The sequence below is a fragment of the Dreissena polymorpha genome, chromosome 6 (genome assembly GCF_020536995.1).
Source record: "Dreissena polymorpha isolate Duluth1 chromosome 6, UMN_Dpol_1.0, whole genome shotgun sequence".
NCBI lineage: Eukaryota > Metazoa > Mollusca > Bivalvia > Myida > Dreissenidae > Dreissena > Dreissena polymorpha.
Genome location: NC_068360.1, coordinates 14,772,091 through 14,786,555, shown reverse-complemented (window position 1 = coordinate 14,786,555; position 14,465 = coordinate 14,772,091). Strand labels below are relative to the sequence as shown.

The 14,465-nt window shown below is 36.8% G+C and overlaps 1 protein-coding gene across 2 annotated transcripts; it reads right to left on the bottom strand.

The window, feature by feature from the left end:
• Positions 1 to 2,649: 2,649 nt before the first annotated feature.
• Positions 2,650 to 13,238, bottom strand: LOC127835394 (uncharacterized). 2 transcript variants are annotated; one of them, XM_052361806.1, is made up of 9 exons: positions 13,149 to 13,238; positions 11,896 to 13,056; positions 9,130 to 9,243; positions 6,503 to 6,591; positions 6,313 to 6,369; positions 6,075 to 6,162; positions 5,514 to 5,614; positions 5,015 to 5,096; positions 2,650 to 3,578 (listed from the first exon to the last, which is right to left on the bottom strand). In XM_052361806.1, the coding sequence occupies exons 1-9, from the start codon at positions 13,207 to 13,209 to the stop codon at positions 3,574 to 3,576; spliced, it is 1,758 nt and encodes a 585-aa protein (XP_052217766.1). In that variant the 5' UTR covers positions 13,210 to 13,238; the 3' UTR covers positions 2,650 to 3,573. The 2 variants fall into 2 exon arrangements, with proteins under 2 accessions (XP_052217766.1, XP_052217765.1); XM_052361805.1 differs by having other exon boundaries at positions 5,025 to 5,096.
• Positions 13,239 to 14,465: the final 1,227 nt, after the last annotated feature.

Genomic DNA, 14,465 nt, shown 5'->3' with positions numbered 1-14,465 from the left:
AGTTCTGCTATTAATGTTTTTACAAGCTTACATTATCAAAATAAATGGTGAATAGTTGTTCACATTCAGTTTGACAAAAAGTGCATTTGGCTGTGGTGGCATAACTCATTCTAAATAAGAAGGAATTTGTACATATGAGTCGTGTTCTGAGAAAACTGGGCGTGGACACTCAATGTTTAAATGAATCACGACAGAGAAAATGTACTAAACGTTCTTTGTTTCAGATGTTTATAACACAAAAACGACAGCTCATAGACACATGAGCAATAGATCAAATTAGTTTTGAAATTCAAAACCACACGCGATTTTGCTAATGTTCGGATTATGAGTGGACATGTTTAAACTGTACTTTTCGTTGTGGCTGATGGTTTCCATGTTTTTCATCATTTCATCCACAACTTTACCTCTTGGCAGAATTTGCAAGCAAATTGAACTGGCGTGTGGAAAGTAAGTGCGTTAAAAACGGACAGGTTCTGGTATTAGAAAGACAATGAAAAACAACTTTATAAATAAACTTTATAATTACTTAAATCCTTTTGCGTGGATCGAGGGTGTTAATCCTCTTCCTTTAGGCTCGGCGGACGCTTCATTTGGAGTTCCATGTGGAAAGAAAGTGCGTTTAAATACGGAAACTTTTCTCATTTTAAATGCATCCATATGATACCCTATCATTATAAACTCAAATTTGACCATAAAACATGTTGTCAAATGGGCTCGCGAAGTGTTCACGGAATTGAGTTGGCAACATCTCCAGGTTGATCGTAATGCTTCTGCGTTCACATGGATCGGTGTCTGTTAATAGCTTATCGAAAACTTCAGCATCCGAATGTTTAAAGTTTCTTAATTTGGACTTTGAACTTTAAACTCTTGACTGTTTCGGGAACGTTCCGCCAGCTTTGCGCAACCATTCTGGCCGTTCTAGAACCCACCGATGTTGACTTGATATTTCCAGGAAGCCATTAAAAACGGTAGTTTTAAATCCATCGAGCAGATCCTGCATGATGCAAAATGACAATATAAATCTTCGCGAAGATGTCGAATGAACAAGATCTGTTTGAAAAATACACTGGGAACCGTCGCAATATGGGAAAACGGGGCGTAAAGCTTGCGCGGAAAGTGTCGCCCCAAATTAGCCCTGGAAATCCGCACTGGTTAATCAAGGACGACACTTTCCGATTTAATGGTATTTTTCGTTTAACTCTTTCAGTGCGGGAACCGAATTTTGAAGGCCTTTGCAAACAGTTTGGATCCAGATGAGACGCCACAGAACGTGGCGTCTCATCTGGATCCAAACTGTTTGCTATTCTGATAGTATTTTTTGAATTTTTTTTCGAAGAAATGCTAATTGTAGAAATTCAGCAGACGGCATTTTAGCAGACGATAAATTTCCCAGCATGCAAAGGGTTAAAGGAAGTCTCTTCTGAGTGAAAATCTAGTATAGGCAGAAAGCGTCGCCCCTGATTAGTTAGCCTCTGCGGACTGCAGACGTCTTAATCCATGTTTACAGCAGTTGCCGTTTGCGCTACTCTTTTCTCCCACTGGGCCTACAAAGCTAAGACTGGTTTATTTAACCAATCTAAATTACATGTATACATTAATTAGACTAATATTATGTTTGTTTCATACATACTCATGTGCTCATATAAGTGTGACCGACTTGAAAAGTTCGCTTGTTCTCGTTTTTTGATGGGAGGGGGTGGGCGCCAGTATCTTTTATGTCCCTTAAAGCTGAATAAATTCATTGAAGAGTTTCATCGTGGTTCAATGCACGCCTCCTTGCTGCGTAATGAAGCTTGCAATCTTTTAACGATTGTGTGTATTTTTATCCCGTTTAAAACAAAGTTGGTGCAAAACCAAAGGCATTTCCATTATTAAACAGATGCCTATTAATTAACTAAAATAAAACCGTAAGTATACAACGCTCCTTTTGTGTCATATAGGGATGTCTTTAACTGTCGTATTGTGTTCATCATCTCGTCCGGCGTGGCGTGTGTGTTATAATAGTAGGTATTCCTATCCAATGTAGTTCGCCGCGACGTTATGGATAAAGTGTCCGCCTAGAGATCGGGAGGTCATTGGTTCGATCCCCACTCGGGGAGCGTTCTCTAGATCTTTTTAAAAGACACCCAATACTGGTTATAGGCCCATGAAACGGACTCGAGTGCTTTCGATACAATCGAGCTAAAATAAATAGGTTTCAACTAACTTAAATTTATCCTATGTCCCTGTCGTTAACACGCTGCCGATAGGAACACCGTCTATTAGAAGCCCCACAAATGGCGTTGATGATGTGAATAAGGAAGACATATTCATATTGATATAACTTATGCAATTGGTTTTCTGAATCGACATAACGGAACTTGCGATGTTATAAATCCAATTATATATCAGAAAGTAAACTCGACAAAATGATATTTGCAAATATTTTTCTATAGCAGCCGATGTGTTTGACTGAAAGTTAAGAGCACCTTGAACTACAACTGCAACACAATTTGTTTGTTGCATGATTGAATGTTTCAAACAATTTAATTTTTTTATGTACGTTTTTCTATCCGATATATTAGACTATTGAAATCATTAATGCGACAAACTATAGTATTGAATTATATCCGTCGTTGTTTTAAAACACAAATGTTTTATACGTCAATATGTTGATAAATGTTTATTTTTGGACGTAAGTTCATTTTGAACTTGAAATAGTTTCACAAATAGTTCACAAATAATCGAATTATAATACATGTTATAAACCTAATGATGTAAAACGACAATTCGTTTACTTTAAAGTAAGAGCGTGTTATCATTTTATGATTGGTCTTTTAATACAGATATTTTCAAAAGTGGCTCCGCCAGGTACTACTTAAGTATAATTAAATGTACCATGGGTACGGAAAATCTACTAAAACGTACCCGGGAATTCTAACGCTAAATTGGTCGTTGTCGGCTATTTCTTCTTTTTTTTCAGATTAACTATGTTTATATTTATGTCAATATTTTGTAAAATGACCTCGATATTAAACTCATACTCAAAAAGGAATGTTAAGGAAGGTTTTGTTCAAAGAGAATTTTGTTTCTTATTCCGTAGCGCGTTTACGACATCGATTTTTTTAGGGGAATAAAACTCTGGTAGTCTTAATTGGCCGGGTACGTTTTAGTATATTTCCCGTACCCGGGGTTCATTTAAGTATACGTAAGAGTACATGGGTACATTTAAATAGTACCCGAGCCGACAATGACCAAAACGAGCGGAAGTATTAACCCGATTTGTATTGTTTTAACACATTTTTAAAGTAATGCCTATTTTTAGCTGTAGTGACATAACTAATGCATTGAACGGGTGCGATTTTATTATTTTTAATAATGAATAGCCAAGGATTCAGCCTGTAAATGTGTGCTTAAATTTGCCTCCCTTATGGGTGTATGTTTGTGTGTCAAGTTGTAGTGAATACATGTATGAAAAGGAGAAGCTCAACAGCGCTTTGAACTGTTCTTTTAACCTTCAGATGCCAGTATGACCTCTGTATACGCATGGTCTATAAAGATACACAATGCTTTGCCAGATGGATTGTCGTCGTGTCACCCTGAAATAACGTATCAACATTTATAAATGCTGTATTACTATTTACCAGTATTTATCAATGGGGAAATACTTCAAATCTTACTTATATCAACATTAACATAGATACCTAGTATGTCTCTCAGGTATATCACACTTTTCAATCAAATGAGTTCTATTTCACGCTAACAATGTTCAGGTATATACCACTTTTCAATCAACTGAGTTCTATTTCACGCAAACAATGTTCAGGTATATAACACTTTTCAATCAACTGAGTTCTATTTCACGCAAACAATGTTCAGGTATATAACACTTTTCAATCAAATGAGTTCTATTTCACGCAAACAATGTTCAGGTATATAACAACTTTTAATCAACTGACTTCTTTTTTACGCAAACTATGTTTAGGTGTATACCCGGTAACAACTTTTAATCAACTGAGTCCTACTTCATGCAATGTATGTACAGGTGTATAACAACTTTCAATCAACTGAGTTCTATTTCACGCAAACTAAGTTCCATAATACCAATACACATCTTCATCCTTGACAAAACAATACACTTTATTGACAACGAGTAATTGTGTATTCCCTGACCTTAAAGGGATCTTTTCACGCTTTGGTAAATTGACAAAATTGAAAAAAGTTGTTACAGATCCGCAAATTTTCGTTTTAGTTTTGATATTTGTGAGGAAACAGTAATACTGAACATTTACCATGCTCTAATATAGCCATTATATGCATCTTTTGACGATTTTAAAACCTAAAAATTATAAAGCGTTGCAACGCGAAACGATTGAATAATTTGGAGAGTTCTGTTTTTGTCGTTAAATTTTGTGAAACTACGAAGATTGCTTATATAAGGTATAAAATACGTCAAGAATGTGTACTCGGCGGAATAGCTCAGTAGGCTGAAGCGCTTTTACTTCAGGACTCTGGCAAGACTCCAGGGGTCACTGGTTCGAAACCTGCGCCGGGCAATGTTCATTTCCTTTTTTTCATTTTATTCTTGATTTTTTACTGGTGCTTTTACGATCCAATGTTAACATTTATCAATATAAAGCATTTAATGAATAAGTTAAAAAATGCCAAAATCTGTGAAAAGGCCCCTTTAACGGTCAATATACCTGCTAGTAAATTAAACATATAGGCCATACTCTGTGAAAAGGGGGTTAAATGCATGTGCGTACAGTGTCGTCCCCGATCAGCACGTGCAGTCCGCACAGGCTAATCAGGGACGACACTTTCCGCCTCCCTGTCCAGAATGTCCTTTAATGGTATTTTCCTTATTAAAGAAAGTCTCTTCTTAGCACAAATCCAGTTAAGGCGGAAAGTGTCGACCCTGATTAGCCGGTGCGGACTGCACAGGCTAATCTGGGACGACACTTTGCGCACATGCATTAAACCCCCTTTTCACAGAGCGAGGTTCATTTATCATATTATATTTTACGATAATTACATCGACATACCGGAGAGTCCGCACACCCGAGCTTGAATAAGTTGGTGTGATCAAGCAATTCAAACTCCTCGATTCTGCAAGACTAGACATTGAGAAACATTGTAGAAGCAAATTTAAAAAAGAACATTATTTTGCTATGATTTAACCGCTCATTGCTTAATTCATGCGGCCATCATTAGGTTATTAGAGACAAACTGTACAATACATGTGCTTAATAACCATTGAACAATTATAAAACTTCAATGTGACGATATAGAATCCCGCACGATAGCAACGTATTAACCCTTTGCATGCTGGGAAATTTGTCGTCTGCTAAAATGTCGTCTGCTGAATTTGTAAAATTAACATTTTCTTTGATTTTTTTCAAAGAATACTATCAGAATAGCAAACAGTTTGGATCCTGATGAGACGCCACGTTCTGTGGCGTCTCATCTGGATCCAAACTGTTTGCAAAGGCCTTCAAAATTCGGTTCCCGCACTGAAAGGGTTAAAACCTCACCTGGTGTTTATTACACAGTCCGATGGACATGCATTGCTGAATGGTTCGAACTTGATTGCAGGTATAGCACACTGGGCCTCGCTCTTGTCTTGAGACTAAACCTACATACATAATAATCAAAACAGGTGCTGGTGCACACATATATGATAACGACGCTAATCAAAACTGATAAGTTGATAACTCAACGTCGTGTTTTAAAATATGAGTTTTAATAGTGCATACCTTCATCGCCGCGTCCGTAACAAACAAGTTCTGGTACACGCATATATGATCATATATGATAATGACGCGAATAAAAACTTATAAATCAACGTCGTTTGTTTAACCTATTTATGCCTACCGTCTAGAAAAATGGCCTTGGCAAACAGCGTAGACCCAGATGAGACGCCGCATGATGCGGCGTCTCATCAGGGTCTGCGCTGTTTGCTTAAAGGAATTTCTGTAAGAAATATTCTAAATATAGAAATAAATATACTAGACATCCCTAATTTTGGAAATAAATTGATCCAATTGAAAAGGACGGGAGAGTCCACTAAGCATAAATGGGTCAATACTGCATACCTTCATCCCCGCACCCACGACCGTTGCAGTAGTCGTCGCTGCAGCACTCTACACACTGATTTGAGCTTGGATTATTTGACGAACAAACCTGAATCAATACTTTATAGAGTCAGAAGGGTGGAAAATAGAAACAATCAATATTTTAGCTTCCGAATACGAATCAGTATCACAATAATGCAGTTTATGAAGACGTTGGACGTTGGACGTTTAACTTGTCTTTCTGATACATTGTAGTTACCGAACTATTGGCACATCCCGACCGGTACTTCGCACGAGTTCGCTCTACCAAACACGCCTGAAAAAATCATTCTTATTCTAGATACATAAACATACAATAAAACCGTATGCTGTATAAAATGTTATAACATATCGTGTTGTTTAAACCATATTATGAAATAAGTACATACATATATATTTAATCATCTTACTTCGCCCTCGCCACATCTTTTAACTGTATCACAGAGTTCTAGGTGAGACATGTCTTCACAACTGTAACACATCAGCTGTTTGTTGGAGTCTGAAAGTGTACATATACGCAGTCACAAACACACATAAAAACGCTAAATCAATCAATATAAAGTATATTTAGTGTTAGTTTGTGATAAGAACATACTGCTTTAGTATTTCTGAGAATGAACCAAAACATTATTGATGTTGAATTTCTTGTTACCTCTAGTGACGTTTAACTTGTCTTTCTTAAAAAAATCATATTAAATCCCTTTTAAACAAAACAGATACATATGAATTCAGATGTGGCTTTCTGAACCAGAAATAATATATTGAATGTACCAAACAGTTTGGCCTTGCTCTGTGAAAAAGAGGGTTTACTTCATGCAGTCCGCATAAGCAAATCGGGGACCACACTTTCCGCCTAAACTGGATTTTTGCTAAGAAGAGACCTTCTTTAAACGAAAAAACAACAACAACAACATAAAAGCGAAAGGGTCGTCCCTGGTGCCACACTTTACGCAAATTCATTAAACTTTTCACAGAGCGAGGTTCATTTTAAAGTTGGTAACTGCATTATCTGCATGGAACCATGCTTTGAGTCTCACATGGGCTAGTCGTTGTTCCATTGCATTCAAAATAACATATGTTATATTAGGATATATCTTGTACTTTGTGAGAGAAAGTTTTATATCATTTGACTTGATCGTGAGAAATAGGACATTTTGCTTAAGTTCTTGTAAACGTTCACACCATCTTTACACGTACCACATTATATACATGCACATACGAGTTTCATACGCGCATGCACGGAAATTGATATTTTGACACACATATAACTACTGCGCAAAAACAAATTGTATATTTAGAAAGAAATTAAGTTACTATGAGACAAAATGATTGTTCTCAGCTTATTAGTTCTAAATCTTTGTAATATATCATGTGTTTCTTAATTCAATGCTTCATATAAGTTTGAACATTATCTCAGCAAAACCTATATACATACAATCATTTTATTTCGTTGGATTGATTTAACGGGTATATTTTTAGCTTAGTGGCACAAACTATCAGAGTTTCCGGTGCTTTCATTCTAACCAAAGTTGATCATTGAATGCGGGATTAAAAGTGGATGTTAACATTGTGATTGCACTACATAAACATTAAAACTGAGCCAATGCAACCACTCTGATGGATATCGGACTAAGAAATAAGACAAGTTTGTAATATAAATAAAGAAAGGTGTATGCGTGTATTCTGTTCAAAGAGTCATTTTCCTTATTAACATTAGGTGGGGAACCCAATGTCATTGATTGTTTTCAAAGAAGCCAATGCTATTAAATTTATTTGGAATATTGTAATGGGACTTCACATATCATTTCATTGGATGTTTAGAACAGTACAGCGCAGTTCTTCTCAATGGACAGCGGGGCCCGGGGGGACTTCTTCAGGACATCAGTGGACGTCCCTAAGGGATTTCCTCTTTCTCCGGTCCTGTTCAACGTTTTCATTTCGAATGACCACCACACCTCTATCTCCATCGGTGCATATTGCAAAAGTAGTTATGTGAATAACCCAAAACATTATGAATTTTGTATTTTTTGTTACCTTAATTGACGTTGACTTTTCTTTCTTTAATAAATCATTTTTACTGATGACATTGACCTCAAGGGTGGCATCAGCAGTGAACTTCAATATCTCACCAACATACTCTTTAAAAAGGGATGGAGGTCAACACGAAGAAGTCGAAAATCATGGTGAACAGCACGACCAAGACCAGTGCAGACATCACCATAACGGCGAGAAGCTAGACGAAGTGACCAGTTTCAAGTACTTGGGCGCAACCCTGTCCAGGGATGGCACCAGTACCGCTGAGGTCCGACTAAGAATTGCAACGGCGAACGCAGCGATTGCCAGACTGAAGAGGATGTAGGCAAGCAGTTCCATCAGCTACCACACCAAATACAGGCTCTACAAATTCCTCGTAGTCTCCATCCTGCTCTACGGCTGCGAGACCTGGACGCTTCATGCGGACACAGAACGCAAGATACAGGCATTGGAACATAAATGTCGACGAAGACTGCTCCGCATCTCTTACACGGAGCACAAGACCAACGAGAACGTCAAGAACATTACTGAAACACTTGTTGGTCCACAAGAGCCCCTTATGACGACTGTCAAACGACGAAAGCTGGCTTGGTTTGGTAAAGTCACCAGGCAAGACTCTCTGTGCAATACTGTTCTCCAAGGCACGCTAGAGGGTGGTCGACGTCGAGGCCGCCAGGAGAAAAGATGGATGGACAATGTAAGAGTGGACATCACTTCACATGGATAAATTACTCTCAGCAACACACAACAGACCTGACTGGAGGAGCATTTCTGTATCGTTGTCCCTTACTTCCACCCAACGGCCAAAGCGGTCAATGGAATGATAATGATGATGATGATGATGATGATGATGATGATGATAGTGGTGGTGGTGCTGATGATGATGATGATGATGATGATGATGATGATGATGATGATGATGATGATGATGATGATGATTATGATTATGATGATTATTATTATTATGATGATGATTAGAAAGTTTAACTGCAATATTACTCACTGATTTCACAATTCCTTCCACTAAAGCCATCTGAGCATGTACAGGTGTAATCGTTAACACCATCTGAACATGTACCGCCGTGAAGACATGGGGAGGATGCACATTCATTAATATCTGAAAACAGAGTAAAGCTTGAATGTACACGTGCGCGTGCAATAACTCTAAATATATGTGTAAGGTCAGTAGCAAACACTTAAAGAGTCTCCTTTTTAACAAGTTGTCTCTTGAATGCATGATTAACGGTGAGTATTTATAAAGTCATACTAGTACATAAAGAAGCCAATTTACATGAAGGTTGATATGTTTAGCTAGCTGTATCCCTTTTACAGCAATACTTTTTGAGTTACGCATCACACAATAAAAAAAACTACTAAAAAGGGATATAACACTGGCGTTTGTCAAAACTGTCCCAATAAAACTATAAAGGTTCCCGATTTAACATGTTTGTTAATCTACTTGTAATTGTTTAAAATTCTAGCACCAATAATGTTTTAGTAACGCGGGACACACGTAGAAATATCATGTTTTTTTTAACGCAACCGATAAATCACTGAAACCGATGTTCTAAAAAAGTAACTTTTAAGGTTTCACTTGAACAATATATGAACAATATAGCAAAAAATAGCACTGAGGGCCGTGGTTTTCGACGGACATGAATAATTTTGAAACTCGGCCATAATTTATTAAAACAAATGTTCTGACAACGTTACATGAAGAATTCATTAAAATACTTTCAATATAGTCATATAAGAAAAACTGCGTCAGCCCATTGCGACCTTTCTTCTACAGAGTGAGCCATTATCTAACTCAGCTGAGATGTCAGCCTAACATTTGTCCTCAGCAAAGTTCATGAAAATTGGAAAACAATATGACTTCTAGAGTGTTTTAGGTTCCACAACAGCTCTACAAAGAAAAGCATCCCATCGCCTTGCTGCCATGTTTATCGAAGGACCGAATCCATGATCAAATTTCGCTCAGACATTTTAAAAATAAATGTTTTGTGCACATTGATGAAGATTATATTACTTCTTTAGCATCCGGAAGCGTTTCCATAAATGTGCCCAATTGACCTATTTGGTAAACACGTTTCTTGTTTTGAACTTAACCGAGATATACGGAACAAAACGTCCAGACCAAGTGTTATTGGATTGTTCAATCAATGATGCGTCCAGAGTTTAAAAAAAACTGTAAATGTTGAAGACGGACGACGTTAAATGAACGGCGGACTGTTAACGACGGACACAGGTGATCGCAAAAACTAACCATAAGCACATTATGCCCAGGTCTGCCAAAAAGGGTTCTGCTTTTATTTGATTGATAGTTTCGTTGGAAGATTACAGCCATGTATAAGATGGTGCCCCTGATCTGCAAAAGAAGTGTTGATTTCTTTAAGATAAGCCGGCGCAATATCAAGGTTCATTCATTTTTTGGAAGTATTGAGCGGGAACATCTACTTCGGGATTGAGACAAAGGTGAAAACATAATAACTCTACCACTAGAGTCAGCTTGACAGGTCAATATGTTGTTTTTTCGGGTCCGGTATTCGGCCTCATTCTCAATGGAAAAATAATTTATTTTTCCTAAATAGGACCTTAAACATCCCAATTGAAGGTTTTCAGCAACAAAAAAGTTCAACCTTAGTAAATATAATACTAAAAACACTCATCTAAATTTTGAAGCATTTTTTCGAAAAAAAACAACTCATTTCTTAATTTTAGTCAAAACGCTGCATTCTTTTCCAATCCAAAGGGACCCGGCCCCATACCCAAAACTGGTGCAGGCGGAACCATTAACACAGTTGTAACTACCGTAATGGCGGGGATAGCATGTTAATCCGTTGTATCGGCCCTCTTAATGAAAAAATTGGAACTTTGGAAGTGAACGAATACAAAGACACGCATGTGTTTTATGTCTATATAAAGTTAAACTTGTATTCTTGGACATAACAACGAAAACTGCATTTTAATCGGTAATGTTTTGACAAAATACTTGCTAGACTTAGCTCCCTTTAGTAATCTGTTTAATGTACCGACCCTCTCATAGTATCGGCCCTTCTGATTGGTTGTTAAGATTTGTTACTATGCGCACGTGCTTGTTCTAAAAATAGTGCCTTAATGGAAAAACGAAACTCTTGCTCATTTTGTTTTTCAAATATTTTTAAATTTTATTGAAAAATAAGCGGCATTTAACACATTTGATAAAGCTACTACTTATCTATTAACAAAGTACTTACGTGTGTTTTACGTAATTTAAAAATCGTAGCATCACCCTGGAATAATCATGACCTACTTTCCAATTAACACCGAGAATCGTAAAAATGATAATAATTGTAATAGTCAAGGATAACCATGAAATAAATAACAACTTCTAAAATTTGAAAAAACATTAATTTTCCAGCAAGTCATTAAGGTTTTTCGTTAAAGGGCCGATACTATGAGGAGGGCCGATACTATGAAAGAAAGAGAATATCTGGATAAAGAATGTTAGCGTACATGCACGTAAATAGACATTATAAATGCACGTTCCTATATTGTTAAAAAAAACATGTGAATAGTGTCTCTTGATAAATATTAAACAACAATTAAAACAACAAGGATAAGTGGATCGGAAGTTGACAAATCGACAATCATTACAAAGGCATCAACATCTACGCGTCTCGCATAATAAATTACTTTAAAATATATCTAGTATCTTTTTTTGCATCGACATATTTATATTGTTTGTTCATTACGTAATGTACATTATAAAGAATTAATATAGACTTACCAAAGTTCATCCCAGCAGGGTACCCGTATGCGGCCTTATTCCCAATTCCAAATACAATCAATCCGAACACAACCTGTGGTACTGTGGATGCAATCGCGTGGTATCCTGTGGATATTCTGAACGTGAGGATTGTATAATTGTTGAATGGGGGTGGCACGTAAGCAGTGTCAACACGTTGATCACTTGGTGGTTTTCCGTCTAGACGAAGGGATTGCGATGCGGAAGAGAGTATTGTAACAGAAATATAGTGATTGTGGTCTGCATAGACCTCTGGTACAACAATTGTATACGAATTCATAAATTGGCTTATACCCGGAATTATTGTCATGAACGCTTGATTTTCTTTGTATTGTATGACGGATATCGATTCTTGACTAGTGACGACTAAGGTCGAATTAGTTGGTACAGATTCCATCCAATGATTTGAACCAATCGTAGTACAATTGTCAAACGACGAGTCTTTCACACATACCGTGTTATTACTTTGACTACTGAATATACGAACCATAAATTGGTAGGATTGGATTGGCGGAATGATGAAATACGTTTGAAAGGCGTTCGCTGGAATCATTTGTTCACCAACCATATCACAACTACTATGAGCGTCTTTCGGGACATTCGCACATGACACACCGCTTACCACAGATACGGGTTTACTTGACCGGATGATAGTACCAGTGGGATCGCTTTTAACGGACGATTCCTGATAGACGTCCAACCAGTTCAGTGTCTTTGCTATCGATGTGCCGTTAGGAAATGATATATTCACCTCAGTGTTCGCAAACGCGGAAATCACCATAAAAAGTGGTTCAAACGTTGGCATGTAACTGGAAATATAATATACTCTTCCAAGCGATTGAACTGGCAGGCATGTGTGTGTGTCCTCACTTCTTCCAGTAATATCATAGGTGGTAACGTAAACCGTAATATCAACTGTTGATTTTAAATAAACGCCGTTTCGTCCGATCCGAGTACCGTAAAGCTGAAGACTGCTGTTGAACGTAGTTGAAAATGTTCTATTGAAAGAGTATGTGGTATTTATTCCTAGATATGGTACGTATATTTCAACATCCCCATATGTACTGGAGGCGATATCTAGTTTTAACGTGCATTTAGGAATCCAACTCAGAAATCCAGTGACGAATTCCCGTCCTGTTGTGGCTGAAAACAGATATGTTGTAAAATATTTATCGCAGCGCGAAGAATCAATATTGAAATGTTCGACAAACATGCATCAACAATAAATTACTTACATTTAAGTGCAATAGAGCACCCGAAAAACGAAGCCAATGTAAACCAATATATATGCCACATGTTGTACAGCCGAAAGCACTTGAACACTAAGATTAAAACTAACAGCCTTATACACGCTAGATAAGGAACACGACAGGCCATTTTGATTCGTTCCGACTTGAACAAGGTAAACGTTCATAGGCATTATTGACATACTGGTTTTGTCTGATAACACTCGTCGGACGTCATTTTCTTTTCAGACCGTTTTATTGTTTCTGTTTTAGTTATGCAGAAAACTATTTAAGACAGACTTTGCATCATTAGGAACACAATTGAGAAGACAACAAATAGTATCAGCAATCAAGACTGGTCATACATAAAAACTATCGAAACAATGTTTACATTTGATAACAATTAGGTGTTACAACCGATTTTATCACAGTGTAAGTCAGCGTCGACTGGGACGAATGAACACTGTATAAAACTAAAATGGAATGATAGAATTGTAATAATACTTATATCCACACATGTAGCGGTCAATAAAATATTATGTAGTATGTTAATACATCGTCTTACAATTCAAAAACCAAACACAAGATGTTCGTTAAATGTCGCGGTCCGAATTGGAAATGAAAGAGTACCTAAGTATATTTTGCAATTACAATAACAGATACCAATAAAGATTACAAGAGTCTTCAAAAAGAGCTGAAATACACCTCTTGAACACAAATACTGAAACATATCACACGCTAAGCTTTGAGGGCTATTACAATCGAAGAACTATACCATAGAAATACTCCTGAACATAATTTTGCACTTAAACAGGGTATTTGCGTTAAATTAAAACCTATTTAAGATTATATTTCCTCTTTAATTATGTAATGACCAATAAATAAAAAAGAAGTTTCAAAAACACCATTCCACAATAATTTGCTTTCCAACAATTACCTTACTTAATGACCACTTAAAAACGGAATAACGTTTCAGTTAAAATCGGCATTTGTTTTTATTAAATGATGCCCTTTTAACATGTATAAAATTAGTTCGTTGGAATGGAATGAACAAGTGAATGTAGCTCAATTTTATCCTAGGAAAACTATAGATACTTCATTTTATCTTAAATTGATTTACATTTTTATTTACTCCATTCACAATAGTGGACAATATGTGTACGTTGTTTAATTAACAATCGATGAACAATAACCTGTGCTTTTGTTAGAAAAGTCAACATCAATCTGTTATCAAATAAGAGGTATTTTACGGTAGGGTGTTTAGGCGTTCCTGTTACATATACATTACTAGCATTGATCTTTATTACTAATCGAAAGGTTCGGCCA